Source organism: Equus caballus, chromosome 1 (assembly GCF_041296265.1).
Source record: "Equus caballus isolate H_3958 breed thoroughbred chromosome 1, TB-T2T, whole genome shotgun sequence".
Taxonomy (NCBI): domain Eukaryota; kingdom Metazoa; phylum Chordata; class Mammalia; order Perissodactyla; family Equidae; genus Equus; species Equus caballus.
This window is the reverse complement of record NC_091684.1, coordinates 174,853,646-174,878,266: the sequence shown is the minus strand read 5'-3', so window position 1 is coordinate 174,878,266 and position 24,621 is coordinate 174,853,646. Positions and strand designations below refer to the sequence as shown.

The following is a 24,621-nucleotide window of genomic DNA, read 5'->3' as shown; positions in this document are numbered from 1 at the left end:
GGCCCCTTTCAGTAAAGCTCTGTTCACCCCCCTTTCCCTGCTGCCCCTAGATGGTGGGGCCAGGAAGAAGGACCACTAAGAAGCCTGGGCAAGGAGATGCTTCTTTATTGGTGCTGGAGCTGTTCCTGAGGGAGTCGGGCCATGGGACCCTCATCACGACCCTCGCCCTCAGCTACTTCCTCCTGCGGGGGATACTCTGTCCCAGGGGCACGTCTTCCATCAGCTTCTGCAGAAGGAGAGAGAAGATGATGACACTGGAAGCCTGGAGCTCAGACACAGGCTGGACAGGGGACTTGTAGAGCATGGGGTCAGAGGTGAGGCTCGAGGGAGACTTCACCTGTAACAAGCGGGTGTGGTAGGCGGGGGTGTCCTCCCCAGCCAGCGGCTGGGGGCGCATGTGCAGGTAGCGCTCGGCAGCCGTCTCCAGCTCCTCCACCTCATACAGGGTGGCTGGGTCCAGCGAGTGGGCATTGATGAGGCTCACAAGATACTCTTTGTAGTGTGCCCTGGGGAGATGAGAGGGCAGAATATTTGTTCTTCTGTTCAGCTAATATTAACTGAGTGTTCCCAGCACCTTGCTGGGCACTGGCATACTTGGACAAACAAGATTGACAACCCTCGCCTGTTGTACTTGTAGGTACTGTCAACCTGGGCACCCTGCCTGCTACTACCTATCCATGCCCTTGCCCAGAAAGCACCCTCCCTCTCCCTCCCGGAGACCCAATTAACTGCCTGGCATTCCCCCAGCGCTCCTGTCCTCCTCCCTGAAACCATGCTCCATGCCCTGGCTGGCACTCACTGGCAGAGGCCGGCATAGCCAGCGGGCGTCTCCTTGCCACAAGCTTCGTCCCGGAGCCCATTGGGAACCTCCTTCTGCTCCATCACTCGGCAGCCACCTAAGTGTAAGGGAAGGAAGGGACCCTTTGATGGGAGGAGACTACTGACCGCAAAGCTCCAGGAGAACTGGGATATCGATGGGGGCATGGGAGGCAGCCTCCAGGGAAGGGACCGAGGACAGGAGCCCCTGCTCTGACAGCCGGGGTCCTTACAGATGCCATCACAGCAGACCAATTCTGACACAGGCAGGGACCTTGCTGTCCATGCTTTCATGCGAGCTGCTTTTGGCTCACAATCACATAGTCCCCTAAGATGGCTCTTTTGGTTGGGGTTTAGCTCTTGCATACTTAATTTATTCTGTGAACGTCTTACTCCATCTAGATGGCACAAAGCAGGGAGCCATAGGTAACAGCTGCCTGTTGCCCCCATGGAACTTCAGATAGTGCAACTCTCAAGTCTCATTAAATAGTCCTTGAGGTAACTAATAATCACTATTGTTTGGAAATGGGAGAAGAAAATGAATATGGAGGTCCCAAGGGCTTTAATGTGGCTTTATGTAAAAGAGCTTAGCTGCAAGGTGGCTATTACCCCGATTTTACAGAGGAAGAAACAAGACCCAGGAGGTTAATTAACCCGCCCAAGGGCACACAACAAGTAGGCACAGGATGGCTCTGAACCCAGGTCTGAACCCAGACCAAAGCCTCCTCTTGACCCGCCACACAGTGGGAGCCCAGCCCACCATCCCTTCTCCAAGGCTTGTCCCGACACTCACCTCCAGGGACCGCCCGGGCGCCTGCTGGGGGCTCTGTGTTGAACATGACGTTATTGTCCTGAGGAGGGGCAGACAGATGGGCGTTAGGATCCCCTGCATGTCAGCCCGCCGATTCCCCAGCACACAGCCTTTCCCTTCCTGCCACCCTGGGCCCTGCCTCCTCTCCTGGACAACCTGCAAACCCAGCCAGCTGGCCACCCCTGACCTGTAGCAGCTTCTGGAGCCGGAGAGCAGTCCAGTCCCGCAGGTAGAAGAGGCAGTCTCGGGGGTGGTGGCCGTGCAGGGACTTTTTCACCCGGCAGTTAGGGTCTGGACATTTCTGGTGGAAACCCAGATGAGAGGGGAAGTTGGAGACTGTTGGGGTCCTGGCCTCTCAGGAACCCCTGTGTGAGGGGTGTAGGGGTCGGGGGAGACGGAGACACTGGAGGGTCTGGAGCAAGCAGAGGGGTAAAAGGGACAGAGGGAGGTGCTTTACACCCTACTGGCCTCCTCTTCTCTTCCCCTGGGCCGCATCTTAGTGGCCTCTGCCCCTCACACCCGATGGCAGCCCCCACCCTTTTATCCCTTCAACCCCATTCTCTGGGCTCACATTCTTGGCGTAAAAGGCATTGTAGCAGCCACTGCAGAACTCGTGGCGGCACTGGGTGCAGTGAAAGTGCATGCAGCCTCCTCGGGCCAGTGCGTACGAGAACTTGCACTTGGGGCAATCTGCAAGGGACAGCAGGTCAGGGCTGGGGCTGCCACTGCTCCTCGAGGCCCTCAGGAGCAGTGGGGCAGCCTTACCAATGCCATTTTCCTGAAGATACATTGCCAAGCCCTGGGCCTGGTATTCTGGGTCATTGTTGCGTTTCCAGTTCTGGAAATCCTCGCAGCTCCGGCCTCGGTGCTGCTCCTCCCACTGCCAGAAGGAAAGCGAGCTTCACGAGCAAGCTCCATCCCAGGCTCTTCTTGCTAGTCCCTCACTCATATCCAGTGGTCACTGGCTTAGTCTATGGCACTGTCATCCACTGTTGGCTTCAAGCCCACAGGGAGCAGCCAGCCTTGGTTCTTTCATTTCCTCTTAGCACTCCATATTCACCAGCAAGTCTTGCTTCCACCACCCGAGCCTATCTCAACCCTGCCCTGTTTCTTCCTCCCTACCATGACCACCTTACTCCGGGCTGCTCAGGCCTTGCCTCAGTTACTAGTCTCTCAGCCTCCACTCCTGCTCCCTTCTCCACCTGGCAACCGAAGTGCCTTTGAAAGTATAAGTCGGGCAGCTTCAACAGTATTGGGAGCGTTCTAGATTTAAAGTTTGGTGGGAGGGTCTCAGGTGTTCATCTTATTGTGTTTCACAATACAGATGCAACTTTTTGGTATCAAATATTAAGCTTTTTAAAGGTAACTGAGATAGTATCACCCCTTGCTTAGCCTTAGAATGAAAGGCAAATACCTTCCTCCCGCGGCCTCACGGCCTCTCCTGCTCTGGCAGCTAGCTCCTCTCCCACGCCTGCCACTCTCAGCCTTGCTCTTGAGGCTCCAGCCACACAACTCTTTTTTATGACTTTGGCCTTTCCATGTGTTGTTCTTTCTGTCCCGAATACTCTTTGCATAGTTGGCTTCTTCTTAACTTTCAGGCCTGAGCTTAAATTAAACCATTTTAGAGAAGACTTGTCTGACTTCTCTATCCTAAGTAGGTCCATTCCATTATTTCTAATCTCAGATTCCTATTTGTTTTCTTCATAGAACTTATGCATGAAACTGTGCTCTTTCCCTCCCTCCTTTCCTGCCTCCCTCATACTCCCTCCTTCCTTTCCTCCATTCCCTCTCACTGTTCCTTTCTCCTTTATCTTACCTTTCACTCCTCCTCCCCCTTCATGCTTCCTCCCCCTCCTGCCTTTATCCCCTCTCTTCCCTCATCCCTCCTTCCTCCTCCCCCTCTTCATTCTTCCTCCACCCTCATCCTCCCTCCTTTATCCTTCTTCCCCATTCCTCTTTCCTCCTCCCTGCCTCACCCTTCCTCCCCATCCTTTTCCCTCTTCCCACCATCCTTTCTGCCCATCCTTCCTCCTCCATTCTTCATCCCTCCTCCCCATCCCTCCTCACCTCATCCTTCCTCCCTCATCCTTCACCACTCATTTCCTCATCCTTCTACCCACCTTCATCCTTCCTCCCTCCTTCATCCTTCCTCCATCTTCCTCCCTCCCTCCCTGACTAGTCTGTAAGCTCTTTGGGCCCAGAGCTGAGTCTAACCCAGTACCTGCCAGTAGTTCAGCAAGTATTTCTCAAAGGATGGATGTGCCTCACCTGGCGCTTACAGCGCACACAGAAGGTCTGGTGACACTGGGGACAAGTTGCCTCCAGCTGCTCACGCTCGTATATGAAGCCAAAGGAGCACTGTGGGTGCAAGAGCATAAAGCTATATGAGGCCTAATCTGGCACCACCCCCTGCCCCTCCAGTCAGCTCCTCTGGGCAGACCACTTACCTGGGCACACCACAGGAACTTGGGGTCCCGCATGAGCACACCCTCAGTCAGCTTCTTGTGGAACAGCGCATAGGCATCTGGCTCTAGGCTCTCTCGAAGCTGTGAACAGGATGCACAAGTGGTGGGTGGGCAGGGTTCCTGTTCAAAGCCCAAGGTGCCCTGAGTCCTAGAGCTGCAGTACCTGGATGTCAAGGGTGGAGAAGTAGCTGAGCAACTGCGTGTCATCGGTGAGGTCGGGGCGGCCACAGGCGGGGCACACCATGTCTGTGATGTGCTTCTCTTTCAAGGCGATGGTGAAGTGCTGACGGAAGCAGTCGGGACAGATGGTGCACTCACAGGAGGTCAGGGCCTGCATCTGTGGGCGGGAGGCGGGGGGGGTGTCAGGAGCCACAGCTGCCAGCCAGAGGAAGGAGCAGTAGCCAGGTGTCTGCTGAGAGCCAGGGTCTAATTGACACCTGGGCAGGGGTAGCAACCTCAAATGCCAACAAATGCCAGGCAGGCAACCTAAGTGTCTGAAGACTGTCAGGTGGAGGAGGACAGACACCAGCGAGACTTAGGGTAAACGGAAGAACACCCTCTAAAGGCATTCATGTTCAATTAAAAGCAAACACACAAGTAACATCCTTGCAATGACAAAACTATAGAGATGGAGAACAGCCTAGTGGTTGCCAGGTGATGGGAGGAGGGGAAGAAGGTTACAACTATACAGGGGTAGCAGGAGGGGGCTCCTTTGTGGTGATGGATGAGTCTGTATCTTGATTGTGGTAGCAGTTTCAGGAATCTATACGTGGGATAAAAGTGCATAGAACCACACACACACATCCATGTGAAAAATGAACAGGGGCTGCAGTCTAGCCAACACTGTACCAATGTCTAGTTCTTGGTCTTGATGCTGTACTATAATTACATAAGATGTTGCCATTGGGCGAAGGTGGGGGAAGAGCACACAAGACTCTACTATTTTTACAACTTTCTGTGAATCTACGATTATTTTAAAATAAGGAGTAAAGGGGCCGGCCCCATGGCCAAGTGGTTAAGTCTGTGCCATGTGCTCCACTTCGGCGGCTCAGGGTTTCACCAGTTTGAATCCTGGGCGCAGACATGGCATCGCTCATAAGGCCACGCTGAGACAGCGTCCCACGGGCCACAACTAGAAGGACCCACAACTATAATATACAACTATGTACTAGGGGGATTTGGGGAGAAAAAGCAGAAGAAGAAAAAAAAAGATTGGCAACAGTTGTTAGCTCAGGTGCCGATCTTTAAAAAAACAAAATAAAATAAGGAGTAAAAATAAAACAAAACAAAAAACACAGAGAGCCACCCTAACTAAACTGGACTGTATTTGGTCAAAGAACTGCCACTTCCGACCCAGAGTAAGTGGGGGCTCAGGGGATATGAGGGGCCTGTTCCTACCAACTGGATATTTGATGATGACATTAAAGAATTACTGTTAATTTGTTTTGGTGTGACAATGGTATTTGTGGCTGTTTTCAAAGAGCCTTACCTTCTAGAGATACATACTGAAATATTTACAGATAAACTATATGATGCCTGAGATCTGCTTCAAAATAATCCTCTGTGTATGTAGGTGAAATAAGGATTGGCCATACATTGATAACTGCAGAAGCATGGTGATGAATACATGGTGAGAGGGTTGGGGGTAGAGGAGGAAACTTCTTATACATTTTTTCTACTATTGTCTTCCTGAAATTTTGCATAATAGAACATTAAAAAAAAAGGAGGGGAGGTGGCCTATTCCTGCCCTCCCCTTCCCAGAACCCTTCAGGGGCACATGGGTAACTGCAGAGCAAAAGATAGGACCAGAGATGAGGCTGGGGTGGAGTTGGGGTCCAAGGGGAATAGAGTCATTGGAAGGTCAGGTGCAGTGGGGAGGGGCTTACCCGGTTACGGGGCAGGGCCCAGCCACACACGGCACATTCTTGGGCAAGCAAGCGGCGGAGGAAGGCCCGGTCCTGGCTGTGCCTGACAGCTTCCACCACGTCCCCCAACTCATAGTTCCTGGGTGTCTCCTGCAGCAGCGACAGCGCCAGCTCTGCCCGGCCCCAGCTGGGGAGTGCGTAGACCGCCAAAAGCCGTCTGACCAGGCTCTGCAATGTGATTCAGGCAGAGAGGGAAGATGATGCTGTCAGACCCCAGGGGTCCTACCCGTCAGCCTTCCCTCAGCCCAAGTGGGCTCTTCACCTCCTCCCAGCACCTGCTTATCTGGCTCGTCCCAGGAAGGGGTGGTCTCAGGGCCACTGTCCCAGAGGCGCTGATGGAAGGGCTCTAGGCGCTGGCGCTGCAGCTCAGTCAGGGCCCGTGTCACGTCACCCCCGTGCTGGAACAACGCTTGGAGAGACCCCTCCTCAGGCCCAAAGCCCAGGGACCGGAGCTCCTGCACCTGCCAGTTGGGCATGGAGAGAAGGAGTGAAAAGGGAAAAAACAAGCAGAGGAGAGTGAAAGGCTCTGAGGCCCACAACCCGCAGCCCTGCCCCGCCTCCAGCACAGCTGGTACCTTCCTTCGCCGGGCCCGCACACACTCCTGCACAGCTTCATCAAGATTGCCGTGACGATCCAGCCAGGCTTTCCGGGCCTCCTGACAGGAAAAGGCACCCAGTCCCGGGTCCTGCTGTCCAGCCAGCTCAGCCACCATCTCCAGCACGTAGGGCAGCTCTGAGCGCAACCACTGCAGAGGCACCTCGGTGCCTGAGTACTGCAGAGCCGAGAAGACCTCCTCTGGACAGGCGCCTGCAGCTTCCCCTTCCTAAGGGACAGTCCCACCCAGACAGAGGGCCCATCAGGAAGGGAACCCTCCACCGTTCCCAGCCCCAACCAAAATGCTAACAGTGGTTGAGCTCAGATGTGTGGATCATGTGAGCTGTGCACAGCATGACACCTGTCACGGGGGAAGTGTTTAATAAGAGGCAGCTGCTGCTAACAATGACAAGTTTTATAAGAACTCATTAATCAACAGCCTCTCCCTTCCCCCACCAGCTCAGCCTCACTTCATCCCAGGCCCAAATCCTCACCCGGATCTTCATCACTAGCTGGAGGCCTTCCTCCCGCATCTTGTCTTGGCGCTGCTTCTCAGGGTCCCCACAGGAACTGGGCAAGGGGGCACTGAGGCGTCGTGGAAGCCCTGGTTCGGGGAGTCGCTCTTCCAAAGAGCTGGCATGGGGCCGGGGGGCGTGCTGTACTGGGGTGGGGCTGCTGGTTCGGTTGCACATAGCACACACCCAGCCAGGGCCCGAGTTGCAGAAGGTACAGTGAATACAGTACCAGAATGGAGTCTGGGCAGAGGAGAGCAAAGTATCCCCCTGCTGGGAAGGCAGAAAGAATTATCCCATTGAAAGCTGGCTGAGGCTCAAGATGGAAATACAGGGAGCTGGGGGGATGACACAGGGGAACCGAAGGAAAATGGGATGAGGAAGTAGAGAATGGCCTGTGGTAACAGGTGCAAATAAAGAGCTGGGGAGGCCAAGAACAGGTTACCTGATGGGGCTGCCTGCAAACGCCAGGCTCCCGAGAATCCACCACCAAGCTAGGAGGCTGAGCCAGCCGAGGTCGCTCACACATGGCACATAGCACAGCCGCCGCCTCATTCTCAAAGGTGCAGCTCTGGCAGGCCCAGCGACCCCGTGCAAGCTCAGGTTCTAGGGGCCCAGCTCCTTGGGGACCCTCGATCCCTAGCCCTAGCCCCTTACAGCCTCGGGGCCGACTGCAGGCCACACAGAGCACTACCCAAGATTCATTTAACATGGCACAGGCAGCACAGTGCCAGGGCAGACGGGCACTTGCGGGATCAGGGGGAGAAAGGGAGCTGTTTCCGAAGGCCAGCAGGGAGGCTGACTGAGGCCGTGGTGGAGCCGGGGCAGGTAAGCTGTAATGCAAAAGCAGACATGGCTGCTGAGGGGGACTCTGGTGCCTGGGTCCCTTACCCCTGGGCATCCCTCATTCCCTGCATAACAACACATGGCTCTGGCCTTTGCACACACTGTTCTGTCTGGAACACTCCCATATCCATAGCCTGTTCAATGTTTAAATGACTGCTTAAAGTTCACATCTTGTTGGTAAATATCCCTAACACAGGGCCTGACCCAGAATGGTTGCTTAAAATACCACCAACTGACTGAGCCGATGATCCTTCAGACTAGGTTGCATCCTCCTACTACCTATTGGCACAACATAATAATCTATCTTGTTGTGACTGCTATTGCTTGATATGTATGTTTATGATCTCCCGGAGGCAGTAACTGGTTACTTGCCCTCTATGAATCAGTCTTTAGCATAGAATCTGATGCATGGTAAATACTCAAGTAACTGTAAGTTCTCTCAATTTCACTCCCATCCAGAAGAGAAGGCATCTTACCTGGGGGTCAGGCGGGTGGTCTGGGGGGCCCCAGATAGGGTCTGGCGGAGGTGATGGGCACGGAATGGGTGCCCGTGGAACAGGAGATCACAAGCTGGGCACAAGGTCTGTTTACAGGATGAGCAGTGCAGTGTGCCTGGGGCAGAACCACAGAGGAAACAGGGACCGGGAGTGGGGCCTGGAGAACAGGAGAGAAGAAAGAGAGCATCTTTCTGAAAAAGACCAGGTTACATCTGAATCTGCTGTGGAGGGGGACAAGCCACAGACTACTTTTCACCATATCTGGTCTCAAGGTAATGATTTTAATCTCTTTTAAAAAAAAAAAAAAAAAGGGAAGATAACCAAGAAGATAGATAGAGAAGGGCCCCAAATTTCCATCAATATGGTCTACTAACACTCCCTCCTCCCAATATGGGACCCATAATACCTAGGGCAGAGGGTGTGGTGAGGGGGCCAGGAGCAATCTCTCTCTGTAGGGGGGCAAACTCTGAGAGCTGCAGTATCTGAAGAAAAAGGGCAGGGAATAGGAAAGGGTTTGGGGACACAGAGTCCCACAACCCCTGTCCCCTTCGTTCATCAGGCCCCAGAGCCCCATTCCTGCCTTCCTTACATCATCTTCAACCTTGTCTTTCAGCAGCTGCTCCAGTGCTTGCTGTCTTGGGTGAGTATTCTGCAAACAAGATAAGAGGAGTTCCCACCTAACAGCCCCAGTACAAGGCCCTCTGTGAAAGCCCTGGTCCCCCAACATTCACAGGGAGAACAGTATGAGGAGTTCCCAGGTTGCTGTGGGGACTAAGCCCATGGTTTAGCAGCATGGGGGTCCCCAGATTGGCTTTGGAGCTAGGCTGGGCTCCCCAGCCCTGATGCTTAGAGACACCTAGAGACACCTCACCTGTAACAGTAGGCTGAGCTCTGTCCGAAGCAGCAGCACGTCCAGTGTGACTGTAGCAACTTGGTGCTCATCTGGCTCCTTCTGTCTCTCAGGGAAGCTCAGCCCATCTGGCTGCTCCTCTGTGTAGCCATACAATCGCAGAACATCCCGGCCCCCCTGCCAAACATTCAAACCAGTCACCGCCCAGAGGCCCCCTTCCCGATAGGGTTGGACCCCTCCCCATTTAACACAGCCTCAGGCCCATTCTAGCCAACCCCCAGCCCAGGCCAATCCTCTTCTCCCATACGGGGCCCAGGGGCTTCACCTGCACAGCATCCACCGTACTGCGAAAGACGGGGTTATTAAACTTGACCCCGCGCCAGTACCGGGGTCGCTGAGGGCTGAGGAGGTTGCGGCCGTATTTCTCCAGGATGTTTAGGGCCGTGGACAGGGTGTTGAGGTAGTTTCGGGGCTGGGAGCAGACAGAGAGCAGAGCGCTGTGAGCCCACCCCGGCCTCAGGTCCCACGTCCCCGTCCCGAGCGGGGCCGGGCCTCACCTCTCCGTGAGCGTTGCAGCGGACCAGGCGTGCGGCGTCCAGCTGCAAGTAGCGGGTTGCTGGCGGCAGAGAGGTGACCAGCAGCGGCCGGAGCTGCTCCGAGGAAAACGCCTGCCCGGAATCCCTCCTCAGGGCGCTCGCCAGCTCCTCGCGGGCCGCCAGGAAGGCCCGCTCCTCCTCCGCCGGCATGCTGAGATAGGGGTCAGCCCCAGCCCCGCCGCCCGCCGGGACCCGGCGCAGGCTGCGCGCGGCCCTCCGGCCTAGTGTCCGGCTTCACGGCCCAGCCCAGTCCGCGCAGCCGCCCCGGGTCACTCCGGCCACGGTCACTCTTCGGCCCTGGGCCCCTAGCCAGGGTCAGCCGGGAACAGGAAGTGCTAGGAAAGAAGGCGGGATTGCGACCCAATTTCAGGGGAAGGGGAGGAGCTTAAGGCTAAGGAAGGGCGGGGCCAGGAATCAGGGGCGTGGCTAAGAAGGAAGGCCGAGTCTCAGCCAATGAGAGGGCAAATGGTCCCTGGCTCCTCTCCCCGAGCCTCTCGGCTTTCAACTCTGTTCTAGAGCGCCTCCCCGCCTTCCTCCAGGCTGGTTCCGCCCCTTTCCGGATAAACCCGAGGCGCGGGGTTACCGTATTTCCCGCAAAGCCTTCCTCTCTGTCCAGACTGATTAGTCGGCCACGCTCCGGTCCCCACTGGGAAGTCCCACTCTGCCGGGGACTCAACACTGGCAGGCCTGAGCCCCCACTAAAGCGAGTCCTGCCCCTTCTCCAGTAGGTCTTGAAGGCAGGGCTCCCTCCCGGAGGAAGCCCCCTCGCTTGCTCCCTTCCATATCCTGCTAGACCTTCTCAGCAACAGGCCCTCTCTCCTGCTGCTTCTCCCACCCGCTCTGTCCCTCTCCAGCCCCTCCTCGCAGTAGAACCCTCTAGGGGGAGCCCCACCACTGAATACCCCGTTTCACACTCTCCCACACCAACCCCGGACTTCCCCTGGACGGCCCTTGCCCCTCCCTGTAAGCCACGCCCCTTCTCCGAGGGACAGCCCCTGTTCTGTCTCCGCGGTCCCGCTGGTCCTAGCTCCTCCCTCGGACAGCCCCTGGGCTTGTGACCGAGTCAGCACCGCCTCTCCTAGTAGCAACTAGCCGAGAATGGCTGAGGGGCTCCCTACGGTTTGCAATCTGCCAGGGGGAGGGGGAACAGCAAGAAGGGGGCGGGGTTGAGGGGGGCGGGCCTGGACGTGGGGAGTGAAAGCGAAAGCCCAGGCGGCGAGCCGGGAGACCGATCTACCTGCTGGAGCAGCATGGCCAAGCCTTGTGGGGTGCGCCTGAGCGGGGAAGCCCGCAAACAGGTAACGGGGGGCTGGGAGGCCAGAAAGGGGCCAGGGAGCCCTCCTGGATGAGGCCCAGCCGGGCGCTCCAGGGGACCGAGGCCGTGCCAGAGAACTCCCCCAACCCCCCTTTAGTGCTTTCACTTCTCCCCGGGGATTCCCAGATTCCTGCCCTCTGGCCGGTCTCTGCACTGAGCATGGGCTTCCAGGGAAATCTGGCTTGTGGTGGCAAAGGCCTGAGCCAAGTTGGAGGGCATCCCGTTGGGAGTGGGATCTTACTTTTAACAACTGAGCCCCTTAACCGACATCCGGGTACTGCTCTCTGTGCAGGTGGATGTCTTCAGGCAAAATCTTTTCCAGGAGGTAAGTCTTCAGGATTTAAGCGATTTGACTGAGAATCTTGGACTAATTCTTGAGGGTCACAACCTCCCAGAGTGATTTCTGAACCCACTCTAAACCTGGGCCCTACTTCCTTTATCAGACCTTCACCCAAGATAAGCTCCTAATGATTGATCTCTACCTTTTATTTGACCCTTCTTAATACTCTCCTCACTTCTGCCACTTCCTCTCCTCTCTTTTGGTGTGGAGGAAAAGGCTGTGGCCCCAAAGCAGGGATACCACAGTCCTTACCTTCCTCTGCTTCCCAACTTGGGCAAGGCCCTTCACTTTTCCTCACTTCCTCAGTGAATGAGGGCTTCACTTTCCTCATTCGTTAGTATTGGATCCAATGATTTCTAAGGGCCCCTCCAGTCCCACTTCTCAGACATCTCATTGAGCATCTTCTATGATTCCCCACCCTTGCAATGTAACCCACAGGCTGAGGAATTCCTCTACAGATTCTTGCCACAGAAAATCATGTACCTGAATCAGCTCTTGCAGGTGAGTAGTGTGGGCCCCTCCTGCCCCACCCCATGGCCTCTCTCCTCTCCACCCACCCTCTCTAGCTAACAACTGGGTTTAGCATGCAGAGAATAGTGGTGACTGGTGGACTGGGAACGTTTGGATGGTGTGAGGCCTGAGCCTAGGCTGAGAGGCAGAGGGCAGGTGGGATGTGTTGAGGGGAAGACTGTGACTCGGGATGAGGGGAAGAGGCTGGGCAGGCCCTGACAGTGAGCTCTGTGCAGGAGGATTCCCTCAACGTGGCTGACCTGACCTCTCTCCGGGCCCCACTGGACATCCCCATCCCAGACCCCCCACCCAAGGATGATGAGGTGAGACACTCAGGCCGTAGGGCTCAGACTATAAACCCAGGGGAGACGGGTGACCCTCCAACCTCCATGACTTTTCTAAAGCTACTTTCCCCTTTTTTACCTTAGATGGAAACAGATAAGCAGGAGAAGAAAGAAGGTGAGAGAGGAGGGGGTGGCTAGGGAAGGGGAAATGGCACATTGATTGCTGGATGAGAAGGGGCCTGAATCCCCTCTTTCTCACAGTCCCCAAGTGCGGCTTTCTCCCTGGGAACGAGAAGGTCCTGGCCCTGCTTGCCCTGGTTAAGCCAGAAGTCTGGACTCTTAAAGAAAAATGCATTCTGGTAAGCCTGGGAACTGGGGGAAGTAGAAAGACAAGACAAGCCAGGCAGGCCCTGGTCTCCTTCAGAGATGCAAGTCCTTCATTCAGGGACCTATTCCCAAAATGGGAAACTTCCTTCTGCGCCTGGGTTTGGATACCTTTTATTCTCCTCATTCTGCTGGACCTCTGATATCACAATGGTATCCCCCAAATCAGAGACTGTACCCACTTCCATAACCTCAGAATCTACTGCTGTAACAGGTCCACAGTGCAGGTGATGTGATATAGTGTGTTGGTTTAAGAGCTTGGGCCCTAGAGGGAGACTGCCTGGGTTCAGATCCTGACGCTTACCACTTGCCTAGCTGATTACCCTAAGTCAGTCACTTGGACTTTCTGTGACTCAGTTTTTTCATCTGTTAAGTGGGTACAGTAAGAACATACACCTTGAAAGTTTGCTATGAGGGTTAAAAAAGTTATATAATACATAGCACAGTGCCTGGCACATAATAAGTAGTCAATTAAATATGGCTATTATTAGGAAGTGGCAGTAATAGGAAGAACCCAGTAAGTTTGTTGAGTGATTCCTACATGATACCTCTTAGGTGATCACATGGATCCAGCACCTGATCCCCAAGATTGAGGATGGAAATGACTTTGGGGTGGCAATCCAGGTAAGAAAGGGGTGTGTGAGGATGGTGAGAGCGGGAGAGACTTGGGGAGGGAGGGATAGGAGCTAGACATGACCCAGGAGAAGGAGGAAGATGGCGAGTGAAGGAGGGAGGAGATGAAGTGTTTTCTTTGCCTCCCATCTCTTTTTGTCACCACAGGAGAAGGTGCTAGAAAGGGTGAATGCGGTCAAGACCAAAGTGGAAGCCTTCCAGACAACCATTTCCAAGTGAGGGCAGCTGGAGGACCACCACGGGGGGCTGCAGGGACGTTACTTTGGGACTCCCAAAGCTGGACAGTCCCATGAGGATAGTGGGGGGCTTTGGGAAGGGTCTGAAGGAGTATATCTCTCTGAATGCTCATTCTTGTGGATATTCCCTTTGCTTCCGGCAGGTACTTCTTAGAACGCGGGGATGCTGTGGCCAAGGCCTCTAAGGAGACCCATGTAGTGAGTGGATAGTCCACCAGCCTTCTGGCTGCGGCTGGCTGGGGTTGGGGTGAGGAAGTGGAGGGATAGAAGTCCTCCTTGTCTGATTTCTGACCTTCCCAATGTGGAGAATATTAAGCCAAATGCATTGCCTAAGAAAACTGATTTGGGCTTCAAAAACCTTGACCTCTTTCTCTGCTTGATCCTGTGGGATTCCATTTCTTGGTGCTGAGAAGGGGCTCATCCTCAAGTTACCTATTCCCTATATGAGGAAACTCAACCAATGTCCCAACCTCCCATGGGGCTAAGTCAGCTTTGCCTCCTACATCCCAGATGGATTACCGGGCCCTGGTACACGAGCGAGACGAGGCGGCCTATGGGGAGCTCAGGGCCATGGTGCTGGACCTGAGAGCCTTCTATGTGAGTGTGGAGTAAGCCCCTAAGGGAGGTGGATGTGGGCAGGGGAAAGTCCAAGAACCTGACTGCTGCCCTTCTGGCCTTCTTCCAGGCTGAGCTTTATCATATCATCAGCAGCAACCTGGAGAAGATTGTCAACCCCAAGGGTGAAGAGAAACCATCTATGTACTGATCCCAGGGCTAGAAGGGACATAAATGACCTATACTTTGTGTGGATTACCTCCAGTGTGTGTCATTTATTTAAAAAGCATTTATTGAGTGCCGCCTGTCTCCAGACTCTGAATGTGAATGCAGTGGTGGGACAGGGAAGGGGTGCCAGGAAGACAAAGATGAATCAGACGCCCATCCTGTTCTTAAGAAGTCATCTTAAAGAACAGGGTGGAAACGCTTACATGCCGTGACAGCCATGCAGATAACCCGTATTTGGGAATTTCACAAGATTATTTCCATCCTGGGGGTCTCATAAGTGCTTCCTGGAAGAGGTGGCATTTGGGCAGAGACTTTATAGGAATAATCAGGCTTTGGACAAAGGGAAAACTCTGTGGCTGAGGTGAAGGAGTGAAGGAGCAACCCTCATCAGCTGAAAGCAAGCCTGGAGGGAGAATGAGGTTTCGTGGGAGAATTAAGGGTGAATGGTTGGCCTCCTCAAGGGCTGGGGGTCGGGGAGTGGGGGTGGGGGGTGCCGGGAGCTCCCAAGGCATTATGGTGAAGGAAATTACATGTAAATTTCTCCTTTTGTTCTTTTTTCCCCTCCTTCAGCCAATTGCCGTCTTTATTTCTGCAGATACTACATTAAGGGTCATATACCCTGTAGTCGCAAAGCTCATTAGTAAGTGACAGAGCCGGTCTAGAGTACAAATCCACTCACTCCATAGCAGAAGCAAGGCGGTCTGCTGCGCGCCCACGCTCCAAGAGCCTCCGCTCCCGGACACACGACGCAGGGCGCGCTTCGCCCGCTGGCTCTGCGGGGTGGGGGCGGGCGGCACGGGGAACAGACGAAGCCATCCTGCAATCCAGAGCCGGAGTCGGGCTGCCTAGCCAATCAGGGTGCGGGCAGTTCTCTTTAGTTTACAGTTGTGGGTTCTTTCCAATTCGCTGGGGCCAGGTCTGCACGCGGCCGGTGATTGGGCAAAAGCAGAACCTCTAAGCCTATCAAAGATCACCACGTGGGCGGGACTCCAGAAGCCGGTCTGGCTTGGAGCGGCAGGCTCTGGGTCCCGCAGACAGGCGCGGGTCTGCGGCCGCCTGCTGGGGGCGGGCGGAGGCGGGGCTCGGCGCCGCAGCATGCAATCTGGACCGCCGGCGTGCCGGGCCAGGTGGGGGCCGGGCGTCGGGGCCGAGGTCGCCCGGAGCCGGCGGGCTGCCTTCGAGCCGAGTCAGCCTCACTGCCGAACCTAAGGGAGGGGGCACGGGGAAGGCCAAGGAGGGCGCCGGGGCGCTAGAGGGAACTTTGCGGACGCGAGCTGGGGCTCCTCTCGCCATGGGGGAGGTGGAGATCTCGGCCCGGGCCTACGTGAAGATGTGTCTGCATGCCGCCCGGTATCCGCACGCCGCGGTCAACGGGCTGTTGCTGGCGCCGGCGCAGCGGTCGGAAGAATGCCTGTGCCTCACCGACTGTGTGCCCCTGTTCCATAGCCACCTGGCCCTGTCCGTCATGCTGGAGGTCGCCCTCAACCAGGTGCCGCCGCTGGACGCCCACAGACCGCCGCGATCCCCTAACACCCCTAGCCCAAGCCCATCCCCGGCTTCTTGGCAGCAGTGCGCACCCACAGGGCGGGCGGCACGATTTCGATACTGATGGCCCTTTCCCACGGCAGGTGGATGTGTGGGGCGCGCAGGCCGGGCTGGTAGTGGCTGGGTACTACCATGCCAATGCAGCTCTGGACGACCAGAGGTGAGTGGGGTAGCCAGAAGCAGAAGTCTAACGGTAATGGGTTTGGGGGGGGGGGGCGGTCAAGAGAACCCCTCTTGGTCAGTCTTTCCATCTGTCTTCATCAAATGCTTAGGAGCAAGGCCTGTCCACCAGACACTAGGCTGGGTATTGGAGTGAGGAAAGATAAAGAAATATAGAGGAGCTTCCTGGAGGAGCTGACGTGGGGGTGGGGAGGATAACTGTGTATCAATAGGAACAGGCTGACACCTGCTTTAACTGAGGTGCTCCCCAGGTGTTGAAAGAACACAGAGGAAGCCCAACTAGCAACTTTAAAAAAGGAAATTTCTTTTTCTGTGTATAGAAAAAGTTTTCTACTTACGTATTAATCATGTTTCTGGATCAAATTATACATACTGTTGTGTAATTTGTTTTTCTCTTCTCACTTAATATCTGACATCTTTCCATCTCTAAAGCAAGATCTACCTTACCCTATAGGATATAGTGTATAGCTATATAGTACAAATATGGAGGCACCATGATTTATTTAATGCCTTACATTAAACATTGAGGTTGTTTCCTATTTTTTGTTATTACAGACATTGTCCTATTATTACAGTAAATTCTTTGTAAGTGGAATTTCTGGGTCAGCATATGTATAGTATGCAGTTTGGTTATGCCAAATTACACTCCCAAAAGACCACTTTTGATTTCCACTCTCATCATCAGCATCTGAGCACCTGTTCCTCACAGCACTCAAGCACCAAGCTGTCGTGCATGAAGCATCAAGCAGGCCTGACCCCCCCAGGCCAGCTACAGGGAAAGGCCATCACTGTGCCCACGTCTGTGAGACCTAGGAGGCCCAGCTCAAATGCACAGGGTTGCCCACAGTCAGCTGCTCACTCCTCTGATCTTCCCTTTACACAGCCCTGGGCCCCTGGCCTTGAAAATCGCTGGGCGGATTGCAGAATTCTTCCCTGATGCAGTACTTATTATGGTGAGGCTTGGGTTTCAGGGTGGGGAGTTGGAGAGAAAGTAGGAAGGGGGATCCTTGAAACCCTCACCTGCCCTTCCTTGTCCACACAGTTGGATAATCAGAAACTGGTGCCTCAGCCTCATGTCCCCCCAGTCATCGTCCTGGAGAACCACGGGCTCCGCTGGGTCCCCAAGGACAAGAACTTGTGAGTGCCCCACTCTTCCCAGCTCTTCTTGGAAGCCCACAGCTCCTGGGCCTCCTGTCCTTGGTTCTGCCCCAAGGGTCCTTCTCTAGACCTTAACATCTGCCAAGTGTCTGGCCCCACTGCCTGCTGAGTTTGACCTCCATGGGGGTTATTATTTCAGAGTGATGTGGAGGGACTGGGAAGAGTCACGGCACATGGTGGGAGCACTACTAGACGGCCGGGCCTACCAGCACCTTGTGGACTTTGACTGCCACCTCGACGACATCCGACAGGACTGGACCAACCAGCAGCTCAACACTCAAATCACTCAATGGGTTGGTCCCACCAATGGAAATACCTGAGCCAGGGCCGGGGTGGGTGGTCAGGCTCCAATAAAGAGACTTGGGCTGATGGGCAACGGTATGATGATATTTATTGTGCCTGCGAGGCAAGGTGAGGGAGAACCCCCAACAGGCAGAAGGTGGGGGAAGGTCTGGAGTCCCCTGTAAATGGCAGAAAGGTCTCTTCTGGAGCCATCGCAGAATGAGAGGAGGCTCTCAATAGATCATTCCCTTTGTTTCTCCCCTGGGCTTCTTGAGCTTCTCAAAGTTCTTCAGGATGATGTCATATAACACAGCCTACAGAGCCAGGGAGGAGTGGGGGTCAGCTGCTGGCCCCCAGTGGCTCTGTGCCCCATCTCTAGCCTTGTGAGAGGTCGAGTTTTGACACCCTTCACCCCCAGCCTGCAGGGTCAGGGAGTGGGTGGCCTGGGGAAGCTGCTCCTGCCCACCCCTGCCCTCGCCTCCTCACATAAGCATTGCGGATCTCCATGACCATCAGCCGGATGTCCCGGTACTCTGCCTCATCCAGCTCGTGCACCAGCTGCCGATAATCACCCTGCAGGAGACCCGGGTCAAGCCTACTTCAAATGTGTCCTTCCCCCTACGCACCCTGACCTGGGCCTCACCTACCACGTGGGGCTGCTTGGCTGCTTTGGTCACAGCATCGCCTCGCTCAGAGAAATACCTGTGGGAAGTAGACAGGTGTAGAGAGGAAAAGAAGGAGGGAGCCCAGGCCTCTGTCCAAGCTGAAAGCAGAGTGTGCGTGCGGGTGCAGGTGGGTAGTCACTCACTTGGAGATTTGCGTGTGGAAGCCTTCCAGCTTGGTGTGAAGGGCGGTCATCAGCTCAAACACCTTCTCCTGGAGAAAGAATGCAAGGGGGAAAGTGGAAAGCAGCATGGATTAGAGGAAAGGAGGCAGAGGAGTGGGGCTGCGCTCTTACCTGGACAGCCACTCCGAAATTGTTCCCATCCTCAATCCGAGGTATCTGCAGCTGCAACCAGGTGGTGACCTGGGAGAAGAGAATGGCATCAAAGCCACATCAGCCGCCAACACAATTCCCAAGTTCCTTTGCTTCCTTGCCCACAGTGGGTAGAGGTATGCCAGGTCCATCCTGAGCCCCAGGGCCTGGAATTCTGGCTTCCCTGGCTGTGCCCTCTCTGTTAAGACCTACCACATGCCATGCCCTAACTGGCAGAGACTAAGGAGGACAAAGGGTTTGGCCTGAAGCCTGGGGTGGAAGTGGGAGGGCTCACCAGGTTGAGCTGCTCAATGACATCCTTGATCTCAGGCTTTAGGCGCTGCAGAAGGACTACAATCTTCTCATTGCAGTTCACTGGGCCACAGGGAGGGCCTAGGGAGTGGACAATGGGTCAGTCACATGGCTAGGACTGTGTAAGGGGCAGGGAAGAGAAGTCTTAGGGAGGAGCTCCTGGGAGGTGAGACTCAAGTCCCTTCCCACCACAGGGGTACCTTTGTCTTCATCGTCCCCTTTCTTCTTTTCATCCTTGTCTTCCTTCTGCAGGGAGAGAGGAGTCCTTGGGAGTCAGGCCTAAGGCTGATTTTCCCCATGCTTGGGTCCCTCCTCCCAGCTCTTCCCAGCTTGCCTCCTGCTGTTTCTTCCGCTCCTCCTTCTCTTTCTCCTTGACTGGATCAGGCACTGGGATGTCCAAGGGGGCCTTCAGATTGCTCAGGTTGGCTTCATTGAGAACTGGCTCCTGGTGCATGCAGGTTGGGAGGAGGGCTGGAGGCAAGGGCATCCCTCTCACCTCCTCACTTCATGGCCCCCCAGACTCTCCCCTTGGCCTCTACTCTCTAGTTCCCTGCCCTGCCCCAGTACCTTTAAAAATGCATCCAACTCAGAAATCTTCTTGGGGAAATAGCTCCCCAGCAGGTTCTCTGTCTATGCGTGAGGTGGGGGTGGGGGAAATGGGGGTCAGAATGGAATGCCCTTCCCAGGAAGGCAGGAAGCAAGGAAGGGCTAGCAGTGGGAGTTGCGTAGGGGTGGGGTCTGATGGCACAGGTCTTACCTTGGAACACAGGTCCTCACGGAACACATCCACCTGTGGGACACACGCAGCCCTTCAGACACCTTACTTTATGGCCAGTTTATTTAGGGCCTGACCTGGGGAAGGGTGGAGTGGATCCCGTGGGGTTGGGGAGGGTGGAGTGGATCCTAGTAGGGCTGGATTTGGGAGATGAGCACATTCCTGGCAGTGAAGCGCGAGTGGTTCAAGTGAGAAGAGATCCCTCGGGTCTCCTGGGCTGTGTGAGGAGGGCTGTAGGAGAGCCTCTGCGACTGGGGCAGGGACGCAGTGGCCTGTGGAGTGGGTCCCAGGGCCCACCCAGTGGGAAAGGCCACGAGGTGGCAGGGCAGGTCCCGCAGCCCGTCTGTGTGTGGCCCGGGCCCCGCGCCAGCGGACTTCCCCTCCATGCCTGCTCTCCGCTTCACCTCACCCCGCTGAGCCTCGGCCGCCTCGCCTCCCCCTGCAGGCGGACCTCGACGGTCTCCCCGGGGCTCAGGTGCTCCAGGCACCGAGGCTCACGTGGGCTCCGATGACCGACCGTGATTAGAGTCGGGGGCTGGGGAGCCGGGTCGCGGATGTTTCCAGGCTTTCGGGGCCACGCCTCCCCACTGGGCCCATCCTGGACCCCGCAGCGCTCACCTTGGCTTGGGCTTCGGGCTGGACCCTGAGCGTGGCCATGGCCGGGGCCGGGGGCCTGGCGCCGCGCGCGAAGGGAGCGGGCACAGGGAAGGGAAAGCGAAAGCAGTGCCGGCTCCCCGCACGGCCTTCCTGCGGACTGGTAGTGGAGGTGCTAGGGGAGGCGGGGACAGGCGGAGAAGAGAGGCGCGGCGGGCGGCCGAGACGGGGCTCCCCCTAGAGCCGGAGAGGCGCGTTTCCAGCGCTCGGCCACCTCCCCCTTCCCCTCCCCACCTCGCTCTCGAAGCCCCGCCTCCCCGTCCCACTTCCCTGTTCCAGCCTCCCTACTGCCTCTGCCCGTCCGGCCTCCCCCTTCGTCGCCTTCCTTCTCCTCCTCACCTCCCCACGCCCCGCTTCCCACCTCCCCGCTTCCCACCGCCCTGCCTCCTGACTCCTCACGGCCTCTTGTCTTCCCCTGCTCTGTCTGGGACAGCGATAAGCCTTATCTGGCTCTCTTCCATCTTTCCTCAGAGATGGAGCAAGACCTGGCCTCCCTTCCCTAGCCCTGCCGTTGTGGACCTTTGGCTCCCCGGGCATCGTCTGGCCCACGCAGTGACATTCAGACGCTGGCTCCACCGCAACCGAGGTCCTAGTCAGCTCCCTGCTGACCCGTGCGGACTCCACTCCTCCATAACCCACTCCACACAGCGACGGGATTATGCCTTTCTCTTGCTTAAAACTTTCTCGACTTCCTGTTGACCTTAGAGTGAAATCTAAAGGGCTCTCCTGGCGCATAAGGCCTGCCTGGCCTGCCCGGCACCTGGTCCCCTTCAACTTCACTTTCCACTGCTTTCTCCCCTTTATTACACTTGCAAATATCTGGGCTTACCATTTGTTTCGAACCCGGTCAGTGTCGCTAGTTCATTCCTACCTCAGGGTCTTTGCCCTTGTTGATCACTTTGCCTGACACACCCTTCCCCTGCCTCACGTTGCCATTCGGTTCTCAGTGGAAATGTCACCTCTTCAGAGAGAACTCTCTCCATCATCCTTTATAAAGTACCTCCCCCCAAGTGTCTCTATTACAAAGCAGCATGTTTAGTACCTTCACAACACTTATCTCTCTCAGATTGGTCAGTTTATTTTTTGAGGAGAGTGTGGGTTAGACCAGAGGTTGGCAAACTTTTTCTGTGAAAGGCCAGATGTTTTATTTTAGGCTTTGTGGGCCATATGGTGTCTGTAGCTGCTATTTGACTCTACCGTTGCAGCGGGCAAACAGCTATGCCTAAATGAATAAGTGTGTCTAGGTTCCAATAAAACTTTATTTATGCACCCTGGAATTTGAATGTCGTGTAATTTTCATGTGTCATGAAATATCATTCTTCTTTGATTTTTTCAATCATTAAAAATGCAAAAACCATTCTTAGCTCTCAGGTCATACGACAACTGGCCACAGGAGGGCTGTAGTTTGCTGGCCTCTGGTTAGAGCAGAGACAAGGGACCCATTTTGCCTGGGTTTATAGTCCTGGCTCTGATATTAACTAGCTGTGAACAAGTTACTTAACCTCTGGGGCTTAGTATTCACAAGTGTAGAATGGGAATACTACCAAACCTACCTCATAGTGGTGTTGTTGTGAGGGCTAAATCTGTTAACTTATATGAAGAACTTACTGACACTTAGAACAGTGCTTGGCACATAGTAAGCACAATACTAGAATTTGCTATTATTTGTGTTTATCATCTGCCTCCCCCATTAAGCCATAAGCCCCTAAACAGCAGAAACCTTGTCTTTCTTGTTCACAAGGCGTGGAACTATGCTTGGCTCAATAAACATCTGTTAAATAAAGGAGCACACTTGGACCCCCTACGGGGAAGACAGGGATGGAAGGGTCCCTGAGTAGGGTGCCCAGATAGGCAGCCCCTGAGGAAGGCAGAGGATGGAGTTCAGTGGAGGAGGCAGGAAGAATGAATCAACCAGGCTGGAGATGGAGCCCCTGATCAGCCGGAATGCTGCCCCTACCTAAGGGCACTGTTATCTGCCCTGGCAGCACCGTTCCTTGACATCAGAGCCCCAGATAGCTCGAAGTGTGCAGGGCCTAGGAGGCTGAAAGGACAGCAGGAGGGATGGAGATCCAGCATAAGGCAGGACATTCAAGGTAGATGAAAGCAAGGAATGGCTGAGGAGCCTCCCTGGGACCACCAGACCCTTCTAACAATCCCACCCTTTCTAGGTCCCCCCAGCTGAATGATGAGAGGAGCCAGAGCCAGGCCTGATGTGTTTTTATTTCTTTCAGTTGTGCTTGCGGCTGGAGTGTGGGTGAGGGAAGAGCCCGTGGCCCGGGCTCCCTGGAGACCAGGGCTGGTGATACCAGCTGCCGTAGGTGAGGTACCAGGCAAAGGTGCCCACGGCGGCACCCACCACCTTGTGAGTATACTGGTGGAAATAGATGACAGTACAGAGCAGCAAGAAGTTCCAGAGGCCCAGCAGCAGCACGTTGAGTAGGAAGACGAGGCGCAGGGGCGCACCGGCGGGCAGCCCGTGGGCCAGGTACTTGGCGAACACTGCCGCTTCCTCGGCCATGAGCAGGCAGCAGAAGGTGAGCAGGAAGGTGTGGGAGGAAACGGTGTAGCCCCGCCACTGGTGGCCGGCCGCCAGGCAGCTGCGGCGGTCGGGCAGCTCGTGGAGCAGCAGGCCCTGGGGCAGAGGCTCGAAACAGGAGCCCGTCAGGTCCTCAATGAGCAGGAAGGCCCGGCCGGCCCCCCGCCACACAGCTGCCCCCACCACCAGCCGGCTCAGGTGCCGGGCAGTCACTGCTACACGCCTTGTAGCCAGGAAAACTACCAGCAACACGAAGCCCCCCAGGAAGGTGCATGTCCAGCCCCACGCTGAATTCACAAACTTTCTGTGGGCAGAGAAGAGGGGAAGCTACTGAGACCTCTTAGCCCCGTGTCCCTGATCTGTGTTCCCATCGCGGCTGTGTCCCCAGTCCTGCATATCATTACTGGTTCTCTGTTTCCTGTGCCCTCTTACCCCGCCCTGCCACCCTCCCACCCCCCCATCCACTTAAACTTTGCCATCTTCTTAGAGGCCATTCAGCCTTCTAGGGGCCACATTTCCTCTTCAGCTCTGCTCCTGCCTTCCCCTGTACCCCCATGATTGTTCCCCTCCCCCTCCTCCGACCTTCTCCTCAACCTCCTAGCCTATTTTTAGTGTCCGGACTGGCAGGAGGACAGAAGGCTGCAGGAGGGAGCTAGGCTCCCAGAGCGCAGGGAGCTGGTGCCCATAGCCTCGAGTGGACTCACATGTTGAAGAAGTTGCCGTGGCTGGCGAAGATAGTCCGAGGGTTGACGTGGAACTGCAGAAGGGGCCCAAAGATGACCACTGCTGCCAACCAGGCGTGGTAGAGGCGCCGCAAGCAGGGGCTGCCCAGGAGGCGAGCAGCTTGTTCACTTCCAAAGTACAGCAAAGCAGAGGCCACCCAGAGCAGCACCTTGACCAGGCAGCCCAGTACTGCCCGGATTCGGGCCCCGGCCCCCGGCCCTGCCCCCACCACCGGCCCCCACTCCATGTTCCCTCCCCTCCCCACTAACTGCTTGCTCTGCTGGGCGGCTGAGGAGGGGCTGATGGGGCACCCCCTGGACAAGGACAGGCAGTGACAGGTGTGGCAGACACAGAGCAGAGTTCTGTTGGCAGCTGGCAGGCGGGGGAGAGGGGCGGGGGGCAGTGAGGGGCCAGGGCAGAGGGCTGCCACTCAGCAGGGTCCTAGCTTCGGGTATGTGTCCTGACAGCAGCCTGTGTCCTTTCTTGTTAGTCCTGTGTACCCTTGACCCTCTTAGGTCTGTGTCCCCAGCTCCAACCATGTTCTAGTTCATGTTTCAGGGCCAGGCCTGCTGTTCAGGGCTGTCTTTGTCCACAGCCTGCTTGGGTCTGCCTCTGTTTGGTCAGTCACCCCCACCACTCCCCAACTTTACTGTGTGTTTGCTCCACAGGGAAATCAGGGGTCGGGAAGATAAAACTAACCAAACCTTGGTAGTCATTAAAAAAATCTGTGTCTGCCTCATCACTGGTGTGGTCCAGCCTGTCTCCTGAGTTCTGAGCATGAGAGCCCACCACTGCAGATGGCTGTGCATGGCACTGTGTCCAACTCAGGCCTGGGAGGCATATCAGCAGGGTTAGCCACTTTAGTGCACGGTGACCCCAGGGACTTGGCCCAGCCCCAGCTCCTGTCTGGTCTGAGGGGTTAGTTTGGCCCCAGGAGTGCTGTGTAAACCGTGGTGGTTGTGCAATGCACAAGACATCAGATCTAAAGGGGGACCATTCCTTGGTATATTTATTATGATGGCCAATAGATGAAATTCAAGTGTCCCAGGGGAGGTGTACTGTATGAGACGGTGGTGGCCCAG

The 24,621-nt window shown here is 55.6% G+C and overlaps 5 protein-coding genes and 1 non-coding gene across 9 annotated transcripts; 2 read left to right on the top strand and 4 right to left on the bottom strand.

Moving 5' to 3' along the window:
* Positions 1 to 89: 89 nt before the first annotated feature.
* RNF31 (ring finger protein 31) lies at positions 90 to 10,631 on the bottom strand. Of its 4 annotated transcripts, XM_070272989.1 has the most exons (22): positions 10,497 to 10,631; positions 9,875 to 10,248; positions 9,643 to 9,789; positions 9,339 to 9,494; positions 9,057 to 9,116; positions 8,874 to 8,949; positions 8,447 to 8,624; positions 7,570 to 7,957; positions 7,107 to 7,397; positions 6,593 to 6,841; positions 6,293 to 6,478; positions 5,979 to 6,185; positions 4,256 to 4,429; positions 4,075 to 4,173; positions 3,896 to 3,985; positions 2,393 to 2,507; positions 2,199 to 2,317; positions 1,815 to 1,928; positions 1,610 to 1,667; positions 800 to 896; positions 338 to 506; positions 90 to 226 (listed from the first exon to the last, which is right to left on the bottom strand). In XM_070272989.1, the coding sequence occupies exons 2-22, from the start codon at positions 10,061 to 10,063 to the stop codon at positions 173 to 175; spliced, it is 3,216 nt and encodes a 1,071-aa protein (XP_070129090.1). In that variant the 5' UTR covers positions 10,064 to 10,248; positions 10,497 to 10,631; the 3' UTR covers positions 90 to 172. The 4 variants fall into 4 exon arrangements, 1 of the variants encoding a protein (XP_070129090.1); XR_011440569.1 differs by lacking the exon at positions 10,497 to 10,631 and having other exon boundaries at positions 1,815 to 2,039; positions 9,875 to 10,300; XR_011440570.1 differs by lacking the exons at positions 2,393 to 2,507; positions 10,497 to 10,631 and having other exon boundaries at positions 1,815 to 2,039; positions 9,875 to 10,300.
* On the bottom strand, positions 10,149 to 10,271 carry MIR9047 (microRNA mir-9047). The gene has a single exon (NR_128065.1). It is a non-coding gene; the product is annotated as a microRNA mir-9047 (primary transcript).
* A 193-nt stretch (positions 10,632 to 10,824) lies between the features above and the next one.
* Positions 10,825 to 14,428, top strand: PSME2 (proteasome activator subunit 2). The gene is made up of 11 exons (XM_001490602.5): positions 10,825 to 11,211; positions 11,521 to 11,553; positions 12,007 to 12,069; positions 12,315 to 12,401; positions 12,507 to 12,537; positions 12,624 to 12,721; positions 13,302 to 13,370; positions 13,527 to 13,594; positions 13,759 to 13,813; positions 14,126 to 14,212; positions 14,301 to 14,428. The coding sequence occupies exons 1-11, from the start codon at positions 11,164 to 11,166 to the stop codon at positions 14,379 to 14,381; spliced, it is 720 nt and encodes a 239-aa protein (XP_001490652.1). The 5' UTR covers positions 10,825 to 11,163; the 3' UTR covers positions 14,382 to 14,428.
* A 1,103-nt stretch (positions 14,429 to 15,531) lies between these two features.
* EMC9 (ER membrane protein complex subunit 9) lies at positions 15,532 to 17,657 on the top strand. The gene is made up of 5 exons (XM_001918328.5): positions 15,532 to 15,887; positions 16,027 to 16,103; positions 17,007 to 17,076; positions 17,166 to 17,260; positions 17,421 to 17,657. The coding sequence occupies exons 1-5, from the start codon at positions 15,690 to 15,692 to the stop codon at positions 17,599 to 17,601; spliced, it is 621 nt and encodes a 206-aa protein (XP_001918363.3). The 5' UTR covers positions 15,532 to 15,689; the 3' UTR covers positions 17,602 to 17,657.
* Positions 17,656 to 20,546, bottom strand: PSME1 (proteasome activator subunit 1). Its single transcript, XM_023622950.2, has 11 exons — positions 20,245 to 20,546; positions 19,609 to 19,641; positions 19,419 to 19,481; positions 19,186 to 19,296; positions 19,052 to 19,097; positions 18,835 to 18,932; positions 18,522 to 18,590; positions 18,372 to 18,439; positions 18,211 to 18,265; positions 18,050 to 18,136; positions 17,656 to 17,877 (listed from the first exon to the last, which is right to left on the bottom strand). Exons 1-11 carry the CDS (start codon positions 20,281 to 20,283, stop codon positions 17,797 to 17,799), a joined length of 750 nt encoding a protein of 249 aa, XP_023478718.1. The 5' UTR covers positions 20,284 to 20,546; the 3' UTR covers positions 17,656 to 17,796.
* A 1,936-nt stretch (positions 20,547 to 22,482) lies between these two features.
* Positions 22,483 to 24,000, bottom strand: FITM1 (fat storage inducing transmembrane protein 1). The gene is made up of 2 exons (XM_001918360.6): positions 23,521 to 24,000; positions 22,483 to 23,120 (listed from the first exon to the last, which is right to left on the bottom strand). The coding sequence occupies exons 1-2, from the start codon at positions 23,784 to 23,786 to the stop codon at positions 22,508 to 22,510; spliced, it is 879 nt and encodes a 292-aa protein (XP_001918395.3). The 5' UTR covers positions 23,787 to 24,000; the 3' UTR covers positions 22,483 to 22,507.
* Positions 24,001 to 24,621: the final 621 nt, after the last annotated feature.